At 46.5% G+C, this 25110-nt stretch overlaps 1 protein-coding gene across 1 annotated transcript; it reads right to left on the reverse strand.

Moving 5' to 3' along the window:
- Positions 1 to 8682: 8682 nt before the first annotated feature.
- Positions 8683 to 10782, reverse strand: LOC142768568 (uncharacterized). Its single transcript, XM_075870562.1, has 2 exons — positions 9849 to 10782; positions 8683 to 9226 (listed from the first exon to the last, which is right to left on the reverse strand). Exon 1 carries the CDS (start codon positions 10511 to 10513, stop codon positions 9929 to 9931), a length of 585 nt encoding a protein of 194 aa, XP_075726677.1. The 5' UTR covers positions 10514 to 10782; the 3' UTR covers positions 8683 to 9226; positions 9849 to 9928.
- Between the last annotated feature and the right edge of the window lie 14328 nt (positions 10783 to 25110).

Consider the following 25110-nt stretch of genomic DNA (forward strand, 5'->3'; position numbering starts at 1 on the left):
TAACAATTCATTATTCGGCCTTCCCAGTCAAAAGATCTTCAGTCACCAGTTCAGCGAGTGCTCGCGTAGCGCGACACTAGCTCCACGTTGAAATACGAACGCCACAGTGCAGGTAGTGCGGCCAGTGCACCGCCGGTAGCGTGCCGGCAGCGCCTGTTTCTCACTTGTTCGTTGTGTGCTTGCGCATGTTTGAAAGCGTTGGTGTGCAAGCTTGCCCATTTCGTAAAAAAAAGTCATGGATTCCACCACAACAAATGCAGCCATTGTGCAAAATTTCATAGAACTGATAAGAGCTCGACGACACATCGTCGCAGTTGTTACTCTCCTATTGACTAGGTAGCAACGCAACAGAATGCCAAGGCGCTGCGAAGAAGTCGTGAATCAGTACTTTGATTTTTTTTCCTAACCTGTCAATATGGACGAGCAACGGTCAGTGCTGAAAACGTTAACGTGCTTGGTGGAATTGTACTACTTGGGTGGACAGCGCAGTATACGTACTCCTTGGCTGACCACCGTCGACCGTACACAGCAGCGTCGATCCAACCTTGGATTTGCTCAACAGCGTACGTGCGGAAGAGCAGCGCGTCGAGATAGGTTATAGTGCACTTCAAGTTGTAAAAGACTATGTCTACTTAGGGCAGGTAATAACCGCAGAGCCAAACCACGAGATTGATGTAACTAGAAGAATAAGAATGGGGTGGAGCATATTCGGCAAGCACTCCCAAATTATGACAGGTAGATTGTCACTATCCCTCAAGAGGAAGGTATATAACAGCTGTATCTTACCGGTACTTAGCTACGGAGCAGAAACCTGGAGACTTACAAAGAGGGTTCAGCTTGAATTGAGGACGACGCAGCGAGCACTGGAAAGAAAAACGGTAGGTGTAACCTTAAGAGACAAGAAGAGAGCAGAGTGGGTTAGGGGACAAACGGGGGTTAAGGATATCATAGTTGAAATAAAGAAGAGGAAATGGACATGGGCCGGGCATGTAGCGCGTAGATAGAAAAACCGCTGGTCATTAAGGGTAATTAACTGGATTCCCAGAGAAGGGAAGCGGGTTAGGGGGAGACAGAAGGTTAGGTGGGCAGATGAGATTAAGAAGTTTGCGGGTATAAATTGGCAGCAGCAAGCACATGACCGGGTTAACTGGCGGAACATGGGAGAGGCCTTTGCGCTGCAGTGGACGTAGTCAGGCTGATGTTGATGATGATGATGATGTAAGTGCGGAATGTGGTTGCTTGCAGTTAGACATGAGGAGGAATGCAGCAAAGCCGGTTTCCCAGCAAGTCGTGGCATGGGGCCTAAAAACGCCATGTGATACACAGGCGGCTGACATGTGGGTATCATCATTTAGCCATATGGTGTAGTAGCGCAAATTTGACGGGGTCGAAGAGGACAAGAAAACACGACACTCGCTATGTGGGTATCAGAAAGCCGACGGAGTCACCAAACTCCCATTTCCTACAACGCGGTTCACGTCTTCATTCAGTATCGGCGACAACCATGCGAGACCGCCTCTTACGGATGCACATAATTCGTCTGCTATACGATGGCAGCAACAGCGCCACTGCTTGTACTCGAGCTGCACTACCTCGAAACTGAGTGCAGGGTTTTGTCTGAACTGGCAGTGCACGACGCCTGCACTTGTTAGAAGGAATGGCCTAGTTCTGAGAGCGCCACCTTGCACTACAAAAACGAACGGTCGTGTGCTGCACTACGTGTACCAGTTCATTCAGTGCAGGTAAATCGAACAGACCTCATAATTAACGTTACATTAAAAAATTCATTTCAAAATTATTTTAGCTCTTACTAAATATTATTCATAAATCCAGTATGTATATCTATCGTATAGTATATATTATGCCGCAACATCTTGCCGGCTTTCAAACAAAGCGCCCATCACCGCGCGCACAAGGACACACATGCGCACCGTCTTGTGTTGCGCAGAGACGATGATGGCACGAGCACCCAGCTGGACCCGGCTGAAGTGCGCCACGTGCTTGGGACTTCTCTGAAAAAGGAAGAAGAAGGCAGCGGAAGGACATCTTAGGTGTTCGACTGACACGTTTTACGGCCATAGTAACTTTGAGTTGTGGGCACAAGTTTGTCCTTTTAATAAATACGTTTTATTATACCCCCGGAGTCCTTCAACATCGCTACAGATCAGGTGGAGGTGCTGGGTAATTAATCGAAGCCCTACGAACGCAAGAAAGCGCAGCCCCGACCACCAGCGAGTTGATCCTGTGGAGCTGACACCTTTGCATGAGAGGAGCAGTCACCGTCTTTGAGGTGACTCACCAGATTTCAGTCCACTCCACTTCACGCCGAGGGGAACTCAGTCAATGGACGCCACCACCATGACAAGCTAGGTAACACCGGCACACGTGGTGATCAATCAGCCTCACCAGCCACCATCATTAATGGCGACTCGTATGAAGACGTAGAATATTGGCTGAACCTCTTTGAGAGAGTGGCAAGTTCGAACGGTTGGGACGAGAGAAGCTCCGCCACGTATACTTTGCTTTGGAGAACTTTGCAAAGACGTGATATGTGAACCATGAAACATTCTTCACTACCTGGGATAAATTTCGGCGACAAGCTCTGGCTACTTATGCCAGCACTTATCGCAAAGAAAAGGTGCTGGCTGCGCTCAAAACCAGAAACCAACTCACCAACGAAAGTGTCGCAATGTACATCGAGGCATGATCCGCCTGTTCAAGCGCGCAGATTCCCATATGACTGAAGATAAGAAGCTGCGCCACCTCATGCGTAGGGTGAGGCAAGAGCTATTCGCTGTTCTCGTCCGCAACCCACTACGAACAGTCGCGGAGTTTCATATGGAAGCGACAGCCATCGAGAAAACGCTAGAACAGCGGGCTCGAGAGTACAATCGGGACATAAACTACTCACCTGCCAATGTCTTCTCTGGAGGCCAGCGAAGTGACATGGACGCCCTGCGAGAACTCATCAGATCGGTGATCAGGAAAGAGCTCAGCAGTTGCAAGCACCTCACACTACAGTAACACTGTCTGTCGTCGACGTAGTATGAGATGAACTGAGGCAGATCATATGAGATCCCAAGCGTGATACACAGCCGATCCAACACATCCCAACGTACTCTGACATACTCAAGACAACCCGCGGCGCACAGCGATGCTGCAGTTGCGCTGGCCGCTCCTTGTCCACAGACGGTACGCAGCGCACCTCGCCCACTGCAACCGAAGGTCACCTATACCTGCCACGAGCCCGTAGTGTAGCTCGCTACGTATATCAAAGGCCCCGGAAAAGTGACATCTGGCGTGACCATGAGCGCAGGCCTTTGTGTTTCCATTGCGGGGAAGCAGGTCACCTGTATAAGTTCTGCCCTTACCGACAGGCAGTATTAAGGGGCTTTCCGTTGTACGCGCCATGCCCTCGAAACGGTGACCAGCCAGCGGAGATAGAAGAGTACCTGTCCACGCACCAGAGCCCACTCACTCCACGCCAACATCAGCCAAGATCGCCGTCACCCAGGCGTTACCGATCACCCAGCCCACGTGCTTCTTCCGCACGGTCTGGGCCCCGTTCTACAAGCCCACACCCGGAAAACTGAAGCAAGCGACCTGTGGAAGTGAGGCCATCAATAACTACAGTTGCGAAGGTCCTCCATCACGCTTTCAAGGTGACGATGCTATGTTTACAGAGAATAAGCGAAGATTACTTCAGATTTGCGGCTAAAAATAGACGCATACGAGCTGAATGATTTAATTGACACCGGCGCTGATTATTCGGTAATGAGTCACAAATTGGCAAAGAAACTGAAAACGGTTGTGACGAAATGGAGTAGGATACAGATACGCACGGCAGGCGGCCACACTATTACGCTGCTTGGCAGATGCACCTCAAGGCTCGTAATAGGGAACTCATAAATTCTTGGGAGTAATTTTAGACCGGAGACTAACATGGTCGCCTCATGTCCAGTCCTTGGAACAAAAAGTGAATCAGGCCACTCGAATCCTCCGGCATCTCTGCGGGCCCAAATAAGGTGGTACTACAGAGTCGTTATTAGCCCTACATGTTGCCTTGATACGCCCCATCGTAGCTTACTCACTGCCTCTGCTGCATGGACTCCCAGCCTCCACCGAAAGGAGACTTCACTTGTTATTGGCAAGGAGCTTGAGGGTATGTCTGGGTTTACCACGGTCAACTTCCAGCGCTTTAGTGTATGCGGAGGCTCGAGAGCCACCTTTGGCAGTACTTCGAACTAAAGAAACATCTCGAAATTCATTTAGAATTTTCACGCAACATGAAAGTCATTTTTTATCTGGTGCACTAACACAAAGGACGGCAACAAGACTATAGGATACTATATCATCATTTCAAGCAGTAGTACCAGAATTTAAACAATGGAAACCTTCAAAACCGCCTTGGACGCTGCCACTTCTCAACGTTATCCGTGAAATAGACGGCATAGAGAAGAAAGCAGACATGGCACCTCTAGTAGCGGCACAGTTGGTACTTCATCAGCTTCATGTAATGCATAATGAATAAACGAAGATATATACAGACGGATCATGCACAGAACAAGCGTCAGCCTGTGCGGTCTTTATACCCGAAATTCAGAAAATGAAGATGTACAAATTATCGCACAAATCTTCATCGACGACATCAGAATTGGTGGCTATCTTTGAAGCAGTTAAGCTTATCTGCGAGAATCCCGAGCCACGAAAATGGGTGATATGCACTGATAGCAAACCTGCTCTTCAGCTAATCAGAAATGTGAGATCACCTTACAAAAATGGTGAAATAGCACACTGTATCGCAGAAACTGTGGAATATGCCTCATCGCAGGGTCACAACATCGTATTCCAATGGATACCCAGCCACATTGGAATAAAGGGGAATGAAGATGCTGATAGTCTCGCGAAGAAAGCACTGAAGGAAGGACGGGATCGCACAATCCCTATGTCTGGGGCGGATATTCGACATTTTATATCGCAAGGAGCTAACCATTGTTCGATAGAGAAGTGGTTTGAGAGCCCTAAATCAAAGGAAACGGTACTTTATGAAGTTCATCCACACAGAAAATTTTCCATAGCGACAGACCTCCCACGACACCTAGAAACATTGATCCACCAACTTAGATTGGAAGTAGCATACACAAACAGCTTCCTGCACAAGATACATCGATCCAACTCACCGGAATGCCATTGTGGTCATGCAGAAGAAAATGTTCGCCATATTCTTTTGGAGTGCGTTAAATACGCGAATGAAAGAGAAAAATTAAAGAACAAATTAGCAAGTGTGGACAGATGGCCCCTCACAATAAAGAAACCACTTGGACCATGGCCTGAGATGCATCTCCAGAAAAAGGCAATAATCTTCCTGACAGACTTTTTAGTGGAGACCGGACTGGACAAGCGCATATGACTGACAGCCAGAGATGGGTATTATGTAAAATATGGTCATGTATATACTGACATTAGATTAGTAAGGTGTGCGTGTAAGTACTTTATGACTGTGTGAACTGCGTGAAGAAAACTGTGTATTGGCATAACTGGTTTCATTGTGCTATTATGTGTTTTTTTTTCTTTTCCGTAATGTTAATTTTTGGGTACCGTTCTGTATTATTTTATTTTTGGCTGCAGAACTTTGTGATATGGAGTAGCCGAGGCAATAGGCACCTCAACCTCTCCACAGCAAAACAGTTAAAACAGAACAGAACAGAACAGGGGGCTTTACTTACGTTGCTGACTTCATCGTACTGCCAGACTGTTCAAGGCGTCCAAGCGTCCGTGCGGACGAAGTCCATAGCACATACAATATACACAACTAGCACAACTAGGTAGCACAACTAGGTAGCACAACTAGATAGCACAACTAGATAGCACAACTACGTAGACCACAATAGCACAACTAGGTAGAACATGAGATTTCAAAACGTCTTCGACAATCACACATATGCGCATATACCGTGTTGTTAACTGATTGAAGAGCAACTGATGCATACAGTCAACAGTCACATAAAACATATGTTGCCATTTTAAAAGAAAAAAAAGAAAAAACTTAACTGCACTAATATCGGCCAAGAATGATCCTCAAGTGTCTTCTCAATCTCATCTGCCTGTCTGACTTTCTACTTTCCCTACAACCCTTGCCTCTTCTTAACCTAATGGGAAGTTAAAAATAATATATCTAGTTTCAGCGCAAGATTGATATCACTCCTGAATTCGCGAAAAAAAAGAGTAGGTTTTTCAGAAACTTGTCATGTTGATATAGTCATCGCCCGCAGAGCTCTCCCTGTGGTACTTATCTCCTGCAATTAAAGAAAGAAACGATCATTTCACGTCTCAAATGTGGTCACCACAATAACATCATCATCATCATCATCATCATCATCATCATCATCAGCCTGATTACATCCACTGCAGGACAAAGGCCTCTCCCATGTTCCGCCAGTTAACTCGGTCCTGTGCTTGCTGCTGCCAATTTATACCCGCTAAATTCTTAATCTTATCTGCCCACCTAACCTTATGTCTCCCCCTAACTCTCTTGCCAAACATTACAAATATATATGAACTTAAAAAGACTGAATAGTCACGATTTCTTCAAATAAGAAACAGCTTCTTAATTTATATATATATATATATATATATATATATATATATATATATATATATATATATCTAATGACCATGAGAGTCTAGTACGTCTTACGGAATTTAAAGGTATTGGTGTAACTCTTGCTACATATTTGAAATAGCACAGCACGTCGAAACAATCTGCAACGAGCTCTTCGAAAACTGGTATCCCCGGCGCACGCTATAGGCAACTCCAGAAAAAAAATGCGGACTTACAGCGCGTACGGCTTCGACCATACTCACATAATAGTCATTTGTTTGGTCACCTCAACACAGCCATGACATGGCTATGTAGAATCCGTTGAAAAATAGTAACAAGTCTTCTATTTTTTTTTTCTCTTTGACCAGCGTCTCTTGGTCACTTCGTACGCGCATGTTTTATCGGTGCGGCCCTTCTCGAACATCGGCGAACTCGCAATTGTGTCATCCTCCTGCACAAGATTGGTCACATCAGATCGAGTGTTCTAGCACCCATATCCTTTATTGCACCTTCTGCACACCATACTCGGCTAATTGATCCCCTATATTTTTTCGTAAAAAAAACTACACGGCTGAACGAGAGAAGAAAGACGACAGGACAGAATGCCGTTACAACATGAGCGTTTACTTCGTGTGAACAAATATATAATAAAATATAATAAATATGCGTACATTCCAACCTGCTCGTGCACTTACCATTTTAAAAATCCCCTAAATATTTTCCCCGTTAGATATATTCTGAAATATGTTCTTTTCTTTTTCCAGTGTGGAACGTGGATTTATGAAATAAGCCTGATCATCTCTGTACGCAGACTCGGTGCTGAGGAGTTTGAAAAACAAAATTGTGTAAACGTGCATTTTGTTAAGTTGTGTTTCTTTGAGTTGCTGAACATCTGTATTTACACCTGATATGTCTTGAAAAACTGAGACTGTTGTATGGGTAAATAAATAACATTAAGCCATGTTCATATCACGCTGTCTGCTTTGCCCTTTCGGGTAAGCAGACTTCCTTTTAGTAACCTAGGGACACATTTTTATCGTAGCCAACCGTTGAATCTCTTATCATCACCGAGTCAAGCTAAGGCCCTTGCCTCGGCCTTACCACGACTTGGCGTAATTAGCTTGGTCATAACATGCACTGGCCAAACTAGCCAAGTATAACGTCCAGGCAAATATCTAATTAGCCGGCCGCACGTGCTAGGGAACAAAGAATACGCGCACCAGCCGAGCAGCGTGCTAGAATGTACTGGCTTACCGTGATAATTACCACGTGGCCTCGGGTTTAGCTGCAGTCGTGATGTTGTAAGACGCTCGGCTGGGGCTAATCTCGGAGCCCACCGTGCTGATTATGCTAAAACATACTTAGTGCATTGAAAGTTTCAAAGTAAATATAAACGCCACGTACTTCAAAAATATCATCACGAAAAGTTTCTGGCACTTTTATTGCATGGGTGCACTTCTGCACTCAGTGCAGCGCCGAACAAACGAAAGATGCATCTGGTTTGAAAACACCGCCGAACTTCGTCGACCGTCCTTGACCCGATGACTAGTTCCATCGTAACCAATCAAACGCAGCGCGCTGACGGGTGGATTTGACTTGCGTATACTGTTGGCCCGTTCAAAAGGGGTCGTCGCAATTGCTCGAAAATCTATAGTTTCGCGTAACTCGGCCGATCCTGCATAGCACCCCGGAGCACAGCATTATCATGTCGCGGTTTTTGGGACGTTAAATCTAAAGTATTAGTGCATGTTTCCCGGCCAAAAACTCTTTGTCACGTCCTACTTTCCGGAAGACTCGCCGTTTCGGGCATGAGAGGTTTGGGCTGGTCTGCAAGAATATACGCAACGTCACTGAGGAGGTGGCATCCCTGTACGGGATACCGCGCTAACTATCGCCCGAGCTGGGCTGTTGCGATGCATTGCGCAAGTTATTGAGTTATACGCATGCCCGTGGGCGTCAAGCACGTATACTGAAATCTGAAAATGTGCCACCCTAGCAGTAATAATATTTGATAATATTGGAAGGCATTTGACCCGAAAAGGTACGGTTGAAAAGCAAACGTACCACAAAACACGAGTGCATACATGCATACAAAGAACTTTATTAAAGCACCGGAGCATCTGAGTTCTTGTAATCGGCTAATCGATGCCGTGATCTGTTGTCTTTCATTAGATACCAAAAGCAGAGGTCCTATTGATGCCGCTTGCGTCGGGTGACATTGACACATACGTGGACAACTTTCAGCCTCTCCGTCGAGGCATCGTCACAGAGCTAAGAAGTGAAAAAGATGTGACTACACATTGTGAAGAGTGAGCTTAGGATCATGTCCTCCGCCTGGCTGGCACTAACCCTTAAAGGGGAGTCTCAAAGAAGCGGACTGCAGGATATTTAAGACGTATCGGGCTAAAAGTAACGTAAAAAAATTTAGATTAAAAATGAGACGTCGAATAAATGACTGTTCAACACAGACATTTCGAATACGCCTTTCGCTTCCTTCTCAGTATTTCGAACAGGCGTGGTACTTATCAGGAGCTTTCTTGGCTTCGATGATCGATGGTCTGGTGTTTTACTTGGTGGAGTGGTCTTAGCAAAAACGCTAGTTATGCGAAGGACAGTGTCTTGGTGCTGCAAAGAAGAGAGCCAATGAATCATTTCTTCATTGTGATTAAAATGAATTGGCACAAGCCATCGACCTTTACTAGTTAGCTGTGTTAACACTGAGGACACAGAGCAAGACGTATTGGGTTTGCAAGCATCGTTATGGGTCTCGCAATTAATGACTCTGCTTGAAGGATTAATTTGTACAAGCACCGTCACCAGAGCTTTTTTCCAACGAAGGACAGTTAGGAGAGTGCTTCCTTTTCAGCGTTCCTGTTCATCTACATACGAGCGAATACGTTATCAAAATGAAACCGCATCACAAAACTTTCCGTGCCTAACAACGCTTCACGTCAGGATTGCTTAACCAATGGCACATGGATAACAGCTTAAATAAAAATTAAGTCATGATACGTAGTTCCCCCGCATGGCATGGCGGACACCTGTCAGTTCTTGTTTCGGTCATGTGCTTAAATGGGTCAGGTGCTTAAATTATGTAGCTATATATACGCGGTTCCTGTAGAAGACAGGACGGATACCTGTTCATTTCAGTGTTGGTTGCAAGGATCGTGGGCTTAAATTTACCGATGGCAGAGCAACTGCACTATATATAGAAAGGAAAGCTAAACAACTTAGAAAGTAGACTCACGGAATAAGATCGCAGGCCAAAATGGAGACAATCGTTTCCTCGATCTCCATGGACAACATGCACGGGAGCTGGCAACGGCTTCACGGGAACAACCGGGCGACCACAGCATGCGCCGACATCAGGTCTTGGTAAACGCCGCAACGGAAGGATTCCAGATGTGGGCCGAATACCTGTCGGAGGGCGCTTGCGAGCGACGGTGATTGTCCCTCGGGCGATTCGGGAACCGCTATGAAAGGTTTTGTACGCCAGGTGGCCAACAAGTGAGGCTTGTAGTCATGGCCTCCACCGTCATGGGCGACGAGCAGGCAGCTGCAATAGACGTTTTCCGTCGCCTTTGTGGACGCGCCGAAGACATTGTTGCGCCGCATTTTCTTCTGGATGTCGCCGATGATGTCACTGCGGTCCTTTATCTGGCCCACGAGATAGAGCGCCCAGGGCCGTATGATGCCCATATGGGCCAGAATGCTGTACAAGTGGGCTGCGAAGTGCAGACGCGCGTACGTATCTGTCATGGATTGTATAAGGACACGAACAGAGATGACGGCCTGTGGCGCAGTTTTGTCGCCGAGCCTTGGAAGGCTAGGGAGACCCTGCTCGTCCAGGCGTCCCAGGTCGTGTTGCGGCACCCTCGAAAGGTGCAAGCACAGTGCATCCACGTACGTCATTGCTCTCCGTAATGTTAACGGTTCCTACGGAATCTTCGTGTTGAGTTTGGCGTCGGCCTATGGCAGAGATGAACCCTACCTCCTTGCTTCGGGAACGGAAACTTCGGTCGTAACTGTTTTGGCGCGGCGTTGATGAGGCCTTGAAGGGTGTAATGATGCGGCTTTCGTCCACCTTCAGCTTGCCGAATGTCGAGAGTGAGGTTGAAAAGCGCCCCGATGGCCGACGCGCACGAAGACACGTCTTCTTCAGAGCAACAGACACTGCTTTTCCTGAACGCAGCCGACGCATTGCCACTCACTACCCTGCCACAAGTACTTAAACGCATACTTGCTGAGTCAGGTGCTACTCACGTCTTAATAATAGATCCAGCAGGAATGGGTGTCATTCTGATAAAATACATGAAAACAAGCAGTGACATGTGGTGAAGGCCCGTGATGTAACGTGCACGAGGCGTTTAGAAATCGGCAACGATTCAAATTTAACTTGGTGTTTTACGTATCTACTTTTTTATATGTAGTCAATGCCCACTCCATTATATTATCAAACAAGTTAGCAGTTTGTGCATTCTGGCGAACGCGAGCGGTTAAAAGTTTTTGAGAAGTTCCCCTTATTTTAGAGACAGAATAAACATTAATAATAAGAAATGCACACTGAGCCTTCTTTGGGTGGGGCCCTCAGTCCAGGGCTCCATTGCCTTGCGCGACCCTGCGGGCCCGCTGGACCAGCTGCTGCTGTTCCTGCCGGCGTAAGCTGAGCAGTGCAGACTCCCAAGAGGAAGGGGTGGGATCGGGAATGGGAGGCACGCCCTGTGGGGCAGAGCATTCCCACGTGGAGTGGTACACCGTCGGTACGGATCCACAGAAGGGGCAGTAGGAGGGGTAGAGAGTCGGATGAAAGCGATTTAGCATATAAAGGCAAGGAAATGAATTGGTCTGTAGTTGCCGCCAAGCGACAGCATCTGCTCTGTTAAGTGAAGGATGAGGGGGAGGTTACGTATAACGGCTCTGTCGATAGTACTGCAGCGTAGCGTTGTAGTTTAGTGGTTCTGTCGATGCGTCGTCTGGATTGGACAGCTCTTCCAATGAAGCCCGGCTGGTCAGCTCTCGGGCAACCGCATGAACGCGTTCATTACCATGGAGAGAGGCGTGTCCAGGAGTCCAGACGATACGCACACGACGTAATGCGGACGGTGAGACAGAAGAGAGGATATTGTGGGTATGTGCAGCCACAAGTCCTTGAGCGAAAGCACGGCAAGCAGCTTGTGAATCTGTTACAATAGTGACAGGAGAGTCATGTGACAGTGTCGTAGCGTGAACAATTGCCAGAGCGAGAGCTCCCTCCTCTGCCAGACCACTGTCTGTAGTGCGAAGTGTGGCAGACGCCACAAGGGCGTCTGTGTCATCTGTCACGGCTAAACACATGGCTGACTTCTCTGGGTAGCGTGCTGCATCAGTGTATAGTACTTGTAAGTCTGATGTATCATCACCGAAGACGCGTGTCATAGCCTGAACTCGGGCATGTCGACGACCGGCGTGGCGGGAGGGATTCATATTGCGTGGAATCGGAGGCACTTTGATGAGTGCGCGGACAGTAGAAGCAAGTTTATGTCGCGGTACTTGTGCGGGTTTTTGAGGAATCGGGTAGCCAAGACGAGACAGGATGGCGCAGCCCTGACGGGTCTGCCTGAGCCGTTGGAGCTGACTGTTGTGCTGGGCCTCGATGAGTTTGGTTATGGTGTTGTGGACTCCTGATTGAAGGAGGTGTTGTGTAGATGCGTGTGGAGGCAAGCCGATAGCCGCCTTCACAGCTGTCCGTAGAAGGATGTCCATCTTTTTTATTTGAGCTAGAGTGAGATTTTGAAAGGGAAGATGATAGGTGAGCCGACTAACTATGAGTGCTTGTACTAAGCGGAGGACATCCTTCTCACAGAGGCCTCTCCTGCGATTGGTGATGCGTTGGATCATGTGTGTAATTTGAGTTATCTGCTGAGCCAGAAGGTGTGTAGTGTACGAGGCCTTGCCGTCGGACTGAAGGTAGAGGCCTAAAATGCGAATTCGTGGTACCAGAGGGATAGGATGGCCATCAAGAAACAGCGAAATGTAAGGAGAATCAGCGGTTTTGCGGCGCTGCTTGTATACCAATAACAACTCCGACTTATCCACTGAGCACGTAAGGCTGCCGGCAGCAGCATAATCTTGTACCACAGACACAGCTTCCTGTAGGGCGTCCTGAATGGTTTCGTCTGATCCTTTGGTCGCCCAAATTGTAATGTCATCTGCATAGATGGCATGCTGGATGTTGGGAACCTGTTGTAATAGAGAAGGGAGTTTAGCCATAGCCACGTTGAACAAAGTGGGCGAGAGAACCGAGCCCTGTGGTGTTCCTCTGCCTGCGAGACGAATGACGTCCGAACGGAGGTCTCCAATCCCAATAGTGGCCGTGCGGTCAGAAAGAAAGGACCTGACGTAATTGTAGATACGTGAGCCACACTGAGATGAAGCGAGATTGTCAAGAATAAGGTCGTGGGAGACGTTGTCAAAAGCACCCTTCAGATCCAGGGCCAGAATAGCTCGGACCTGGTTTGAAGTGGGGCTATCCAACAGTCCTCCTTAAGCTATTATAATACGTTCTGTGTAGATATACCAGGACGGTAGCCAAATAGTGTATCAGGAAAAAGGTGATTATCTTCGAGAAATGGTTGTAGTCGAGAGAGAACAACGCGTTCAAAGAGTTTAGCTACACATGAAGTTAAGGATATAGGGCGAAGATTCTGGAGGGATAGCGGCTTGCCAGGCTTTGGAATAAGTATGATTTCTGCATGTCGCCACTCCTGTGGTAGCGTGCCGTTTTTCCAATGTTCGTTGTAAAAAGCGGTTAAATATTCGATGGACTGGTCATCTAAATTACGCAGAAGTGTGTACGTAATCCCGTCTGTACCAGGTGCTGTGTTGCGCTTAATGCTTTGCAAAGCTGCCCTAACCTCTGCTTCTGTAATGTCCTCATCTAGAGGCGTATCGTGTACGTGTGGATAATCACGGTAGGCGGGACGGGGGCCCGTGGATACATAGTGTTGCTTTAAGGTGTGCAGCAGAGTGTTATCGTCGAGCCCTGATTTGTGGAGAATGGGGCGGATTGCGTTAGCAGTGTGTGATTTTGTCTGCGTGGGATTTAAAAGAGCACGGAGTATACGCCACGTTCGAGGTGTACTTAGTGAGCCGTTGAGTCGATCACAGAAGTTATGCCAATTGTTGCTAGTGAGGATGTTTGCATAGTCCTGTGCCTCAGTAGGTAGTTTGGCGATTCGGAGACGAAGTTTTCGGTTATGTTTCTGTCGCCGCCACCGCCGTGTCAAGCCTCTGCGGGCATCCCAGAGATGTAGCAGATGCCGGTCCACATCCGGCGTTTCTGTCGTCGCAGCGATGAGTTTGGTAGCTCTTTGAAAATCGGAGTGAAGTTGTAATATCCAAGCCTCTAGGGAAGGAGAGTCCTGATGGGTAGTTGTAAGATTACGCCTAAATGCATCCCAATTCGTTAGTTTTATGATGCGCTCTGGGGCACGCGTGGCTGCTACTTGGAGCTCTGTAGTTAGTATATGGTGATCACTGCCTAGATTCACCATGAGGTTGCACCAGGAATGGTGACTAACGCTTTTGACTATCGTGAGGTCGGGGCATGTGTCCCTGCTCACACTATTACCTAGGCGAGTGGGTTGATCAGGTTCTGTCAGCAGGGTCATGCGATGAATCGCGAGAACCTGTGCGAGTCGTCGGCCTTTAGACGTTTCTGTTGCGTAGCCCCAAGCCGGATGGGGGGCATTGAAATCTCCTACAATAACTATGTGTTTACCCAACTTGCAGATTTGTGCGAATAGATGACCGAAGTCATCGTTCCTGGCGTTAGGTGCACTGTAAACGTTAAGCACGTACAGGCTGCTACTGGAACGAGAGCACGGGACTAATTCGAGAAGTGCGTGTGAGATGGAGGTGCTTTGAAGGGTGTGTTCTACGACAGTGACATGCTTAGAAACTAATGTAGCTGTGCGACGTGGTGTATTGTTCGTTACGTCCGTGTATGTGGTGTAACCCGGAAGCGTAGGGGTAAATTGTACTTCTTGTAACGCTATGACATCAGGAGTAATCTGCTGCGTCGCAATGAATTGCATTAGAGCTCCGCGTTTCCTACGATACCCCCTGCAATTCCACTGCCACACACGTAGGAGCTGAAGGGTGTCACGCGTGGACCTACGGTTTCTCGCCATGATCATGCAATAGCGGGGCCTCGGTAGTACACGGAGGCATTTCGGACTGTGCTAAATCTTGGTAGAGGGTGGTGGGAAGCGGGACTGCAGCAGCTGCGGCTGTTGGGACGGTTTTTCGGGACGGTGATAGGAAACGGGAGGGGCGTATGTAAGGATGCGGTCGCTGTGTTTCACGTGTCGGAGACGTGGTACGTTTTGGTGCAGATGGCGAAATATCAAGTTGGTCAAGTGCAGCCGATATCTGCTGTTTAACATCTGTTACAATCTGCTGGACAGCAGGTTGCCGGGCCTGCTGGATCAATTGTTGGAGTAGAGCTGTTAGTTCAGCCATAATGGTATCCTTCGTTTTCTGCATTTCTACCTGCATCATAGTTGCGAATTCGTTCCTTAAAGAAGTAGCCATTTCGTTCAACGCCTCTCGTGTGCAATAGTCGGATCGTGCCGTAGTTGACGACATGTCAGGGTGAAGCTGAGTGTCTACTGACATAGGTTGTGGTAGTCTAGGTGGCGTTGGTTGTGGTGTTCTTTTCTGCGTTGATGTTTGTGTGAGGGAGTGGGACTGGTGTGGAGAGGGAAGGAGAGGAGGGAACTGCCCTGCCCAGCTTACCGTTTGTGCTTTCTTGTGGGAACCGCTTTGCTGGCCATGATGATGCGTTGTCCCGTCCGTGTGCCAGCCTTGAGATCCCGGCTGGCCAGCGAAACCACTCCGCGATGACGAGTTTCCTCGCTTGGGCCCCGACTTATCCCTGGAATGGCTCCTTCGCCTGGCTGCACTCCCGGACGCATTGCTCTGCTGTCCGGGGCTGGGAGATGGTGACTGGGCCTTCTTGGTGGGAGTAGCTGACCGGGGTGGTTTGCGTCGGTTGACAGGGGGCAAAAACCGCTTTGGGCATGGTTTGGCAGCCGTCGGGTGGTCGCCACCACAAAGCATGCAAGAAGGGCGGCACTCGTGGTTGTTAGGTGATAGTGAATCCCTGCACACTCGACATTTCGGTGTGCCAGGAGGCTGTGGGCACACATCCTCACGGTGTCCAGTTTTGTTGCACTTTCTACAGTGGGGAATAGTCCGTTTGTAGAAGTAGCAGTGGAGAGCCTGTCTGTACGCGTTCACGAAGAAAGGGACTCGCTTGCCACAAAATGTGAGCACCATTGCTTCGGAGTTGCCGAGGCGTCTGCACGTAAGGACCTCGTAGCCCGGTACTTCAACTTCTGTCAGGAAGTCGACTGGTGTGATTTCATGGCCTATTCCGTTGACCACCCCTTTGCACGAATTATCAGGCGCAATACCATAAGAGGTGATGTCGTAGGTTGCTGCGTGCACTGTAATTTTGGTGATTTGTTCAAGTGCCATGGCGATGTGTTCAGATGAGGTGCTTATTGTTAGCACATTTTGATTTTCGTCAACTCGAAGCTTGATATCAGGCTTTTCACTGCGTATATTTGCTGCATGAACTACGGCGAGAAGTAATGTCTTGGGGCTAACCTTGCTGAGATTTAATCCACCATGGGGACGGATTGCTAGCTTGTAATCCTCGGCAGGGAGCGGTGGGAGTCTTGGTAGACGCGTCTTAGGCCGGCTCTGGCGTAGAGCGGGCTCAGACGGCGCGCTGGGCAGCTGTTGAGTCGGTATGGTATGGGGTTGCAGCTGTCGGCGTTTGTTCGCTCTCTTGGTACGGTAACAGTGATCCATAGATTTGCGTTGTGCTCATTGCTCACCTGCGTATCGGCGTCTTGACTGGTCTGCGTATCCATCATGTGGTCCGTGGAGCGAGAGGGCAATGAGTGCTTCTCGTCGGCTGCGACGTTCCCAGAGACGCTCGCCATCCGCTGTAGAGAGGGGCGGCGTTTTGTCCAAGCCGCGTCTCCGGCTTGTTAGGGTTAGCGAGGTGGACCTCTTCAAGAACTTTCGAAAGCGTTAAAACGTTTCAAAGCGCACTCACAGGTTGAAGTCCGGTATAGGCTTGACAGTGGTGATGCTAGGAACAAGTTCCTATCGTTGCAACAGGTCGCCAGGAAGAAATTCTTCTTGAAATTGAACCTGAGCCGGAGCCGATGTGATTCGCGTCCGTCGCATGCTCTCGCTACTCGGCGACCCTAGCTGTCCCCTTATTTGAAGAACCGTTTCATTTGTGCAGTCTTCCGAGTTGTAAAACGTACTGAGCAAGGAAAACTCGGGAGAGCCCTTATCGTATCTCAATGTCTAGCAAAACGTATGCACGGAAGTGACGTCAAATGTCCAGGGGGAAACAAACTGTCACTGGCCAACATAACAGTAGACGCCCCGTGGCACGCCCTAAGCGATATTTCGCATCTGCGCAAATTCGTAGTCCCGGCGTTAGCTGAGCGAGTATTGTGACTTGCACGCGGTAAACTGTTGCAAGCTCGCGTAATACCAGGCTGTTTCTGCGTGACAGGCCCGAGTGCCTGTGTGCTGAAATCCGTTGCGGAGCGTTTTTGTGCAACAGCGCAGAAAGTTTACCGGTGCATTGGTGGGTACTAGACTTTCTTAAAGTCCTTAAGAAGTCATTCCCCAGTTTTCAACTGAGGAAGTACTGGTGCGGGCTGTAATCGAAAACATTTAGCCCCAGCATCATCGTATCCGAACTCACCCGGCAGGGACTTACGCGTTCTGCTGTGCGTAAGGCCTTTCTCCTTTTTTTTTTCTGTTAGTCCGTTTACCCTATCTGCTGCGTGATTAGCTGTTTATACTTGTACATATGAGCATTGTATCGCGTGATTTTAACAGGTAGTTTCGTCGCTATGCGGCACAATGCCGACCTGTAGAACGGTATTTACTGTGCTCTACCCGCCAGGTGGCGCCAGTGAGTGCGCCGGCCCGTCAGTGATCCTGCAAATGACAGCGTGACATTTGGCGTCACTGCACCCAAATAACCCGTTTTCTTGGAAAAATATCAACTTAACACGTGCTGCCGAGCACTTTGATTATGGTACAACGATGATGCTCGCGCGCGAGACCAGGATTATGGCGACTGCCGCTCTAGCGCCCCTTGCGGACGACGTCACTTGAGTACTTCGTATAATAGTCGACCTACTTCACGTCGAGGACACAGCTGTGTTTTACATGTAATCGCGCACTGTTCATGAGCGCAGACAACTGTATTAGCACGCTGTGAGATAATAATTACGGCACGTAGTCCGATTACAACAACAAAAGTTTATTTCCCTTGCATACTGTATTTCCAACTGCTGGAGTTCTTGTCACTGTTGACATTACTCGAAACAGGAGTAGTTGAGTAGAATCGAGTACTAATTCGATCGGGAAAAAGCTGTCCTAACCGTTACCTTTCACTGTTTTTTTTAAATGGTGCATTGCGGTGAAACATATGCGATTCATATATACAATGCAACATATGCAATTCATTGTATACGTTGCATTGTGCGTGTGCAAAAAAAAAAGAACAAGCGTTCCATTTGCCGTTGTGCGACAACGCATGAGGTCTGCGGTCGAACTCAGACAACGGGTGTATTTCATCGGGAGACGAAGGAAAGAACAAGACGAATGAATTTTATATCTAGTGAATATACGACTTTTTATTCTAAAGCAAAGTGCCCCAATACTCATCTGAGTCACAATGTTTTTCGAGTGTTTGTGCGTTGTCTTGCATTAACTTTTTTTTACGAATACTTATCACTCCTGTATCGTTTGCTGGATTGTCGCCAATGCGATCGACAGCCGCTTGTATCTCTGGAACGCTCTCGTGAGTTGCACGTGCGCGAATTCGTAGGTGGTATTATGATTCAATTGGATGTACGAAATTCGATTCAACGTATGTTGAATGAAGAGCCAGATTGTGGAACCACAACGATGTGTGTACAAGGCGCTTGATGGAGCCCGAAAATTATTACCGCGAAGTCGCTATCGACTCCTGCGATTGACGGCAATCGACAGCTTAGCCACTTTTGCCTTAATTTTGTAACAAAATATACTCGTCAGCCATCTTGCAAGAGCCCTACGCTTGTTTCCTAATTTCAGCGTTGCAGTTGCGCAAGAAGTAAATATTTAGGTTTGTGCAAGGGCTTCGCGACCTTTCGTGAATATAACACATGCTATATGAATGAGGCTAATGCGTTGAGCAATTCTTTCTTACAGAAATATTTGTGTGCTAGAAAGGGCGGCTAGCAGTGTTGAATGTGACGCATCAATGTTCCGCACCAACGGTCGTAAGAATTTTCATTGCCTAATGAAGTTATTTTTTGGTGTTTCAAAAATATGCTCAAGCACAAAGCGATGTCTTCAGCACGCCATTCCGTTTTCAGACGACTGTGCTCGCGTAATGTATTTATTAAATTTGTCCCTGTGAGACACACTACGCTAAATAATTAAGCACAATTACAAGCCTGGCACGTTGCCTATATGCGTATGACAATTTCGTTGCTGTTACCGGAGTTTTGAGAATTTGCAGAACTTCACGAGTGTATCGTAACCGCTGACCGTGCATGCAGCGTATTTACCATTTGGCACAATAGTCAAATGGTACCCTGCCGCGGTGGTCTATAGTGGCTAAGCTACTCGGCTGCTGACTCGCAGGTCGCGGGACCGAGTCCCGGCTGCGGCGGCAGCATTTCCGATAGAGGCGGAAATGCTGTAGGCCCGTGTGCTCAGATTTGGGTGCACGTTAAAGAACCCCAGGTGGTCTAAATTTCCGGAGCCCTCCACTACGGTGTTTCTCATAATCATATGGTGGTTTTGGGACGTTAAACCCCACATATCAATCAATCGATAAATAGTCAAATGGTGAAATGGATTTCTTTCGATTAGTTCTATTTCGACTAAAGGACGACCGCTCTTCACGCACCAAACGACGTCTCATGAAGCATATTGAGTCTAGAATTCTGCGTCACGTCGTACTTTTTGAATTAGTGATACGTCTTTAAGTTGGTCGACGCTTTGAAAGCTGTTGATCTCACGTATTTGCATCATTTTTATTGCTGCACCCACTCTTATCTCTCCTCTTTCATGTTACCACCTCATGGCAATGTAGCTGATGCCTTGAGCAGCGAGTGTCCGAGTGACTGAGAACGATTTAGATAGCTTTATAAAACCTTCCGATGCGGTCACGTGCTCGACTCGTTGGAGTTATTTGTGCAACATACACGACCACTTCTTTTTTTTTATTTGTTGAATCATACAATACAAAAGATCATCAGACTACTTGGACCCGTAGCCAATGGCTAGTCCTAGGTCCAAAAAGAAAATGTGAATACTTCCACAGTGTTTTTTCTAGTTTTGATGCTGCTACACTTCATAACCGTAGACCATACTTCCCTGCTCCCGACGTTGTATCAATTCCAGGTGTCGTTTCTATGCTACTTAACCTTCAAACTAAATCTTCCTCGGGTCCAGATGATATACCTAATGTTTTTCTGAAAAGATATGCAGAAGCGTTAGCACCTTTCATAGCTCGTACATTTCAAATGCCCCTGTCTTTAGCTACACTGCCTAATGATTGGCTTTTGGCACGCGTTGTACCCGTACTAAAAAAAGGTGACCCCGCACTAGTAACAAATTATCGCCCTATATCACTAACCTCGTCATGTTGCAAACTACTTGAACATATCATAGCTAAGAAAATAATAAGTATTTAGAGGGTAACTGCATACTGTCGTCCTGTCAACATGGCTTTCGCAAAGGTTTCTCTACTATCACACAGTTTACAACAGTTGTTCATGATTTTGCTAGTGTTCTTGATGGGTCAGGCCAGGTTGATGTAATATTTCTAGATTTCAAGAAAGCGTTCAATCTTGTATTACATAGCAAGCTTATTACTAAACTAGAATCGATTAATCTTCGATCCTGCTTGTTTAGTTAATTGGGCGGCTGCCTATCTGATTAACCGCAGTAAGGTCGTTTTTAGTAATGGCCACTCATCTGAGAAGCTACCAGTCTCATCTGGTATGCCTCAGGGCAGTGTCGTTGGCCCCTTATTATTCTTGATATCCATTAATGACATAACCAAGAAAATTCATTCCCCCATTCAAATTAGATTATTTGCGGATGATTGTGTACTTTATAATAAAATCAAAAACCTTGAAGATCAATTATCGCTCAGCAATAATCTCCAAAGTATACTTTCTTGGTGTGATCGGTCGAGCATGCAGCTAAATATCAGTAAAACAGTGTATATGCCAATAACTACACAGACATCTAAATACTTTCTTTTGGGTGCAAGCTGGGTTCCGAAATGCTTGCAGAAGTGAAGGAGTACAAAAAGATGGGAATCACAATAACTAATAACCTTAATTGAAATACACACATTACAACATATGCAACTCTTCGTTCAGAAAACTTCGTTTTCTAGAACATTAACTAATGAATGCACCCTCTAGTACAAAGTTAACGGCTTATACATCACTAATGCGGCCTAAACTCGAATACGCCAGCATAGTCTGAGATCTGTACACAAAAATTAATATCAATAGATTGGAAATGATTCAGCGTAAAGCTGTCAGGTTCATTTATTCTAAATGTCATAATAGTGACTGTCCCTCTAGTTTAATGATGCAGAATAGTATTCAAACACTACACCTGCGCAGAAAAATACAGAGACTAAAATTCCTGTTTGCACTGAAAAATAAACTCTTTGCTATAAACCCAAGTCCTTACTTATTGCTGCTTACTGCTGGAACAACACGGCATCGTCATGCTGACTCTCTAAAACCTATCGGACACGCACTAATCTTTTTAAATATTCCTTCCCAAGAACTATCACCGACTGGAACAACCTACCATTTCCCCCTTACATAATGACGATTTCTTGGAACATGTTACTATTTGAACTTCTGACCAGGATGTACAAATTTTTTAGCTTCATTAAATATTATCCATCTGTTCCTTGATCCTTAGTTTAAAAAGCCAGTGTCACTTGCCTTATCTCATGCCTCCTTGTGTATATAAGTCTGACGTGCCTTTATCACATGGTCTTAATTCAGTGTGTGAAAACGTTTTGTTTTATGTTTCTACTTTTGTTGCTTCACCTTGACGTACCACTTTTAAAGAAATTATGTAGTTTTTGCCTTATTTTTTGCTGCAGTTTCTTTTGTACACATGCCAGTGTTATTTTTTTGCTGAGTATGCGATTTCTCTGCCTTGCTTTTTGTGTCCTTTTGCCCTTCCTGTTCGGGCCCCTGTTTGGGCCTGCAGTATTCTATAAATAAAATAAATAAATAATGTATGCAGTGATGCAGGCTTACTGTTACATAAAAAAGAAACTAACACTCCAAAACACAGGGTGTTGTACAGTACTACTATAAGCATTTTTTAGCATGCGATCTTCGTGCCAAACGACGATAAAGTCTATAATCGCGATAGTGTCAAAAGGTGCACCAACGCAGGCGAATCACTAAAGTGTACATAATAACATAAACAAGACAACTCGGAGACATGTAAAGTAGCCAACAATACCAGTATCCGTATTCCCAAATGCAATACAAATACAACATTCGTTGCTTGGCCACAACAAGATTCACTGCCAGCGACAGCGCTGGATTCTTCGATGATGCATGCGTAAAAGTCGTTGCTCTTGGCCGCTTCTCAGATCGTCGACGCCCAACGTTCTATTCGCCGATACTAAGGCCTACAGCGCTTGCAGTGGCGTAGCCAAGGGGCAGGGGGTAGACCCCCTCCCCGAAATTTTTCGTCCAACGCCCCCCTTCCCCACCAAATTTTTTCGGGCGCTTATAGCGCTGACATGATTTAAAAACTAAGCGCTGCTACTATCACAATATCTTTTCTGGGCGCTTCTATACAATGAATAATGTCTGCATACTGAAAAGACGTGTCACGGGGTTTCTCAAGGCTTTGGCGCTTTGTGAGATTTTGGGCAGGAATCTCTGCCGCGAGTGTTTTTAAGTTCACTCTGTGCCGAAATAATGCTTCAGCGATGGTTATGCTTGTACCCGCTGGAAAAGATCTTTGCCGGAGTCGATCACTACGATAATTTTCAATAGGCAGATGCTCGTTTTAATGGACAAACCCAGACACAGTTCCAAGGTCTGGTAGGCCACCTTAAAGCATACTACGGCTGACCAATCGTGTGCTAAGATATACTCGCGCCAGAGAATCACATTTATATTAAACATTCGCACGTTCCGATAACATCTAAAGAAACACACACACACACACACACACACACACACACACACACACACACACACACACACACACACACACACACACACACACACGCACACACACACACACACACACACACACACGCACGCACAAACACACACACACACACACACACACGCACGCACGCACAAACACACACACACACACACACACACACACTCACACACACACACACACACACAGACATGCGTACGATAGAATATTCGGCTCATCCAGCGAACTGTGCTTGTTATAATCATACACATCTTTACTATGCCCAAACGGCTAAAGACACTGCTCAGGCCGACCTCTCTACCTTTCCGTAAATAAATTCTCTCTCTTCTTCTCTCTCACTCCAAAGTGTTGTCTTGTGACGAAAATGCAACACAGGCAAAATGTGCAGGCTAATCACAGCCTTAGAAACGCCTACTAAAATACTCATCATGTAATTTAGTCTAATAAACAAAAAGATCGAGAGTGTAAGCCTGAAGCAGCGTAATGAGACATGCAGTGTGGGCAGCTGTAGTGAGCACAAGCTTCATTATGTTCAGCAGTGTGGGAAAACAATTCAAGAATAAGGAACATTCCCGGTGTATTGAATCTTACGGGAGCTATGCTGGCGCCGGCCGTCAGCGATTTAATGACAAAAAAAAAACGCAGCACTCGAAAACCTAACCGTGCTGCTTTACGTTGCACAAAGACAAGGAACCCCACAACGAATTACCGTATCGATAAAATTCGTTTTATTCGGCTCATTTTTAAAAACATTTCAGCCGCTTCAAAGTGATATTGGTGACAGTTTGTACTGGCGATCCGTCTAATGGTGGACGCAATGGGCCACAATGTAAGTGGAGAGCAGACGTTCTGAAAATTCGGTCGCGTATCGCACGTCACGTAACACACTTATGAAGCAAAAGAGCACACAATGTATGGATTTCAGGTGCTTCTGAAGGTTACAGGCAGTCAAAACATATTGTACACGCGGTAAAAACAAAAAAAGTCATCATAAGGTTTGCTGGTTAGTTTAAAAGTACCACAAATATTTTTTAGGCAGTTAAGTCAAAGTTCTAAATAGGGCACGCAGAAGGTGATGATTCAGCACAGCCCTTAAGCTACTAACAACGTTTTCCGGCCCGAGAGGAGGGCATCGTAGCTCTGGTCGATGCAGTTTCCCATTGGTTTCTCAAGAGACAGTCTTCGGGCTGGAAAGCATAACAAAGCAAGCAATGAATTCTAAAATTAGCAATGTTGCCAGTAGCGTGAAACGAACAAAATAAATCGTAAACTTTGAGGGCCTAGTTGGTGCATATTCACGAGAATTGCTTGGCCCAAGAAAAATGTCCTGTGTGTACTTTTCTCGTATGCTCCAATTTTTTTTGCCTAGTCATTCTCGTCAATTAATATTTTAGCGTGCTATCTGTGTTCAACACAAGGAAAGACAAGGCATTGCGCATTAATCAAAACACCGAAGGTACCGCCATTCCATTTGAAGACGTACACGCTAAGAAAGATGAATCATTTGACGAGCCCTGTGTATTAGTCATTTAAGTAGTAACGGGAACGTTTTGGGTGGGTCAATATACTCTCGTCGAAGAGTCGTTGGAGCAGCAATTCAGCAAACATCGCTAAAGGGTAACACAATATTTCTTGTTGTGGTGTTCATTGCGGTAACTGTGGTGTTCTTGGGGGAAATCAAATATCTATATATATATCGCTGTGTAGTTAGCAAGCAACCTTTTAAGGGTAGCAACTGCTGCATTTTCATCGTAACACCGCCTGTTTACTTGAGTGACGCGAATGCAATTATTCACGATTTAGAACTTCAGCTGAGAGATGCGCACATTTCAGACGCACAAAGCTGCTTCCGAATTTCTCTTACTGCGTTAAAAAAAGTATTGCACACGAAATGTGGCTCCCACAAACTTCAAAATGACTTGCTTATCGACAAAAGAGATTTTGTTTGCGAACACGCTTGTCATCGCCTACATCTTGTGTGGTCTCGAATTGGCGAGTGCCACGCAACACCACGCTCTCGAAGTGAAAGGTCATAGCAGACATGGTCGGTACAAACCAAACAACGAACACACATTTATTTAGCTACTTTTCGAACAACGATATCGTCCGCCGAATCTATATATCAATCGTAATTAACACGCTAGAACATCCGCACACAATATTACCATACACTCCATGCCAAACACAATAAC

The sequence above is a fragment of the Rhipicephalus microplus genome, chromosome 8, assembly GCF_043290135.1.
Source record: "Rhipicephalus microplus isolate Deutch F79 chromosome 8, USDA_Rmic, whole genome shotgun sequence".
In the NCBI taxonomy this organism is placed as follows: domain Eukaryota; kingdom Metazoa; phylum Arthropoda; class Arachnida; order Ixodida; family Ixodidae; genus Rhipicephalus; species Rhipicephalus microplus.

What these genes read in the sequence shown, in the direction of transcription:
- LOC142768568 (XM_075870562.1), bottom strand. Translation starts at nt 10,513, where the DNA reads ATGACGTACGTGGATGCACTGTGCTTGCACCTTTCGAGGGTGCCGCAA.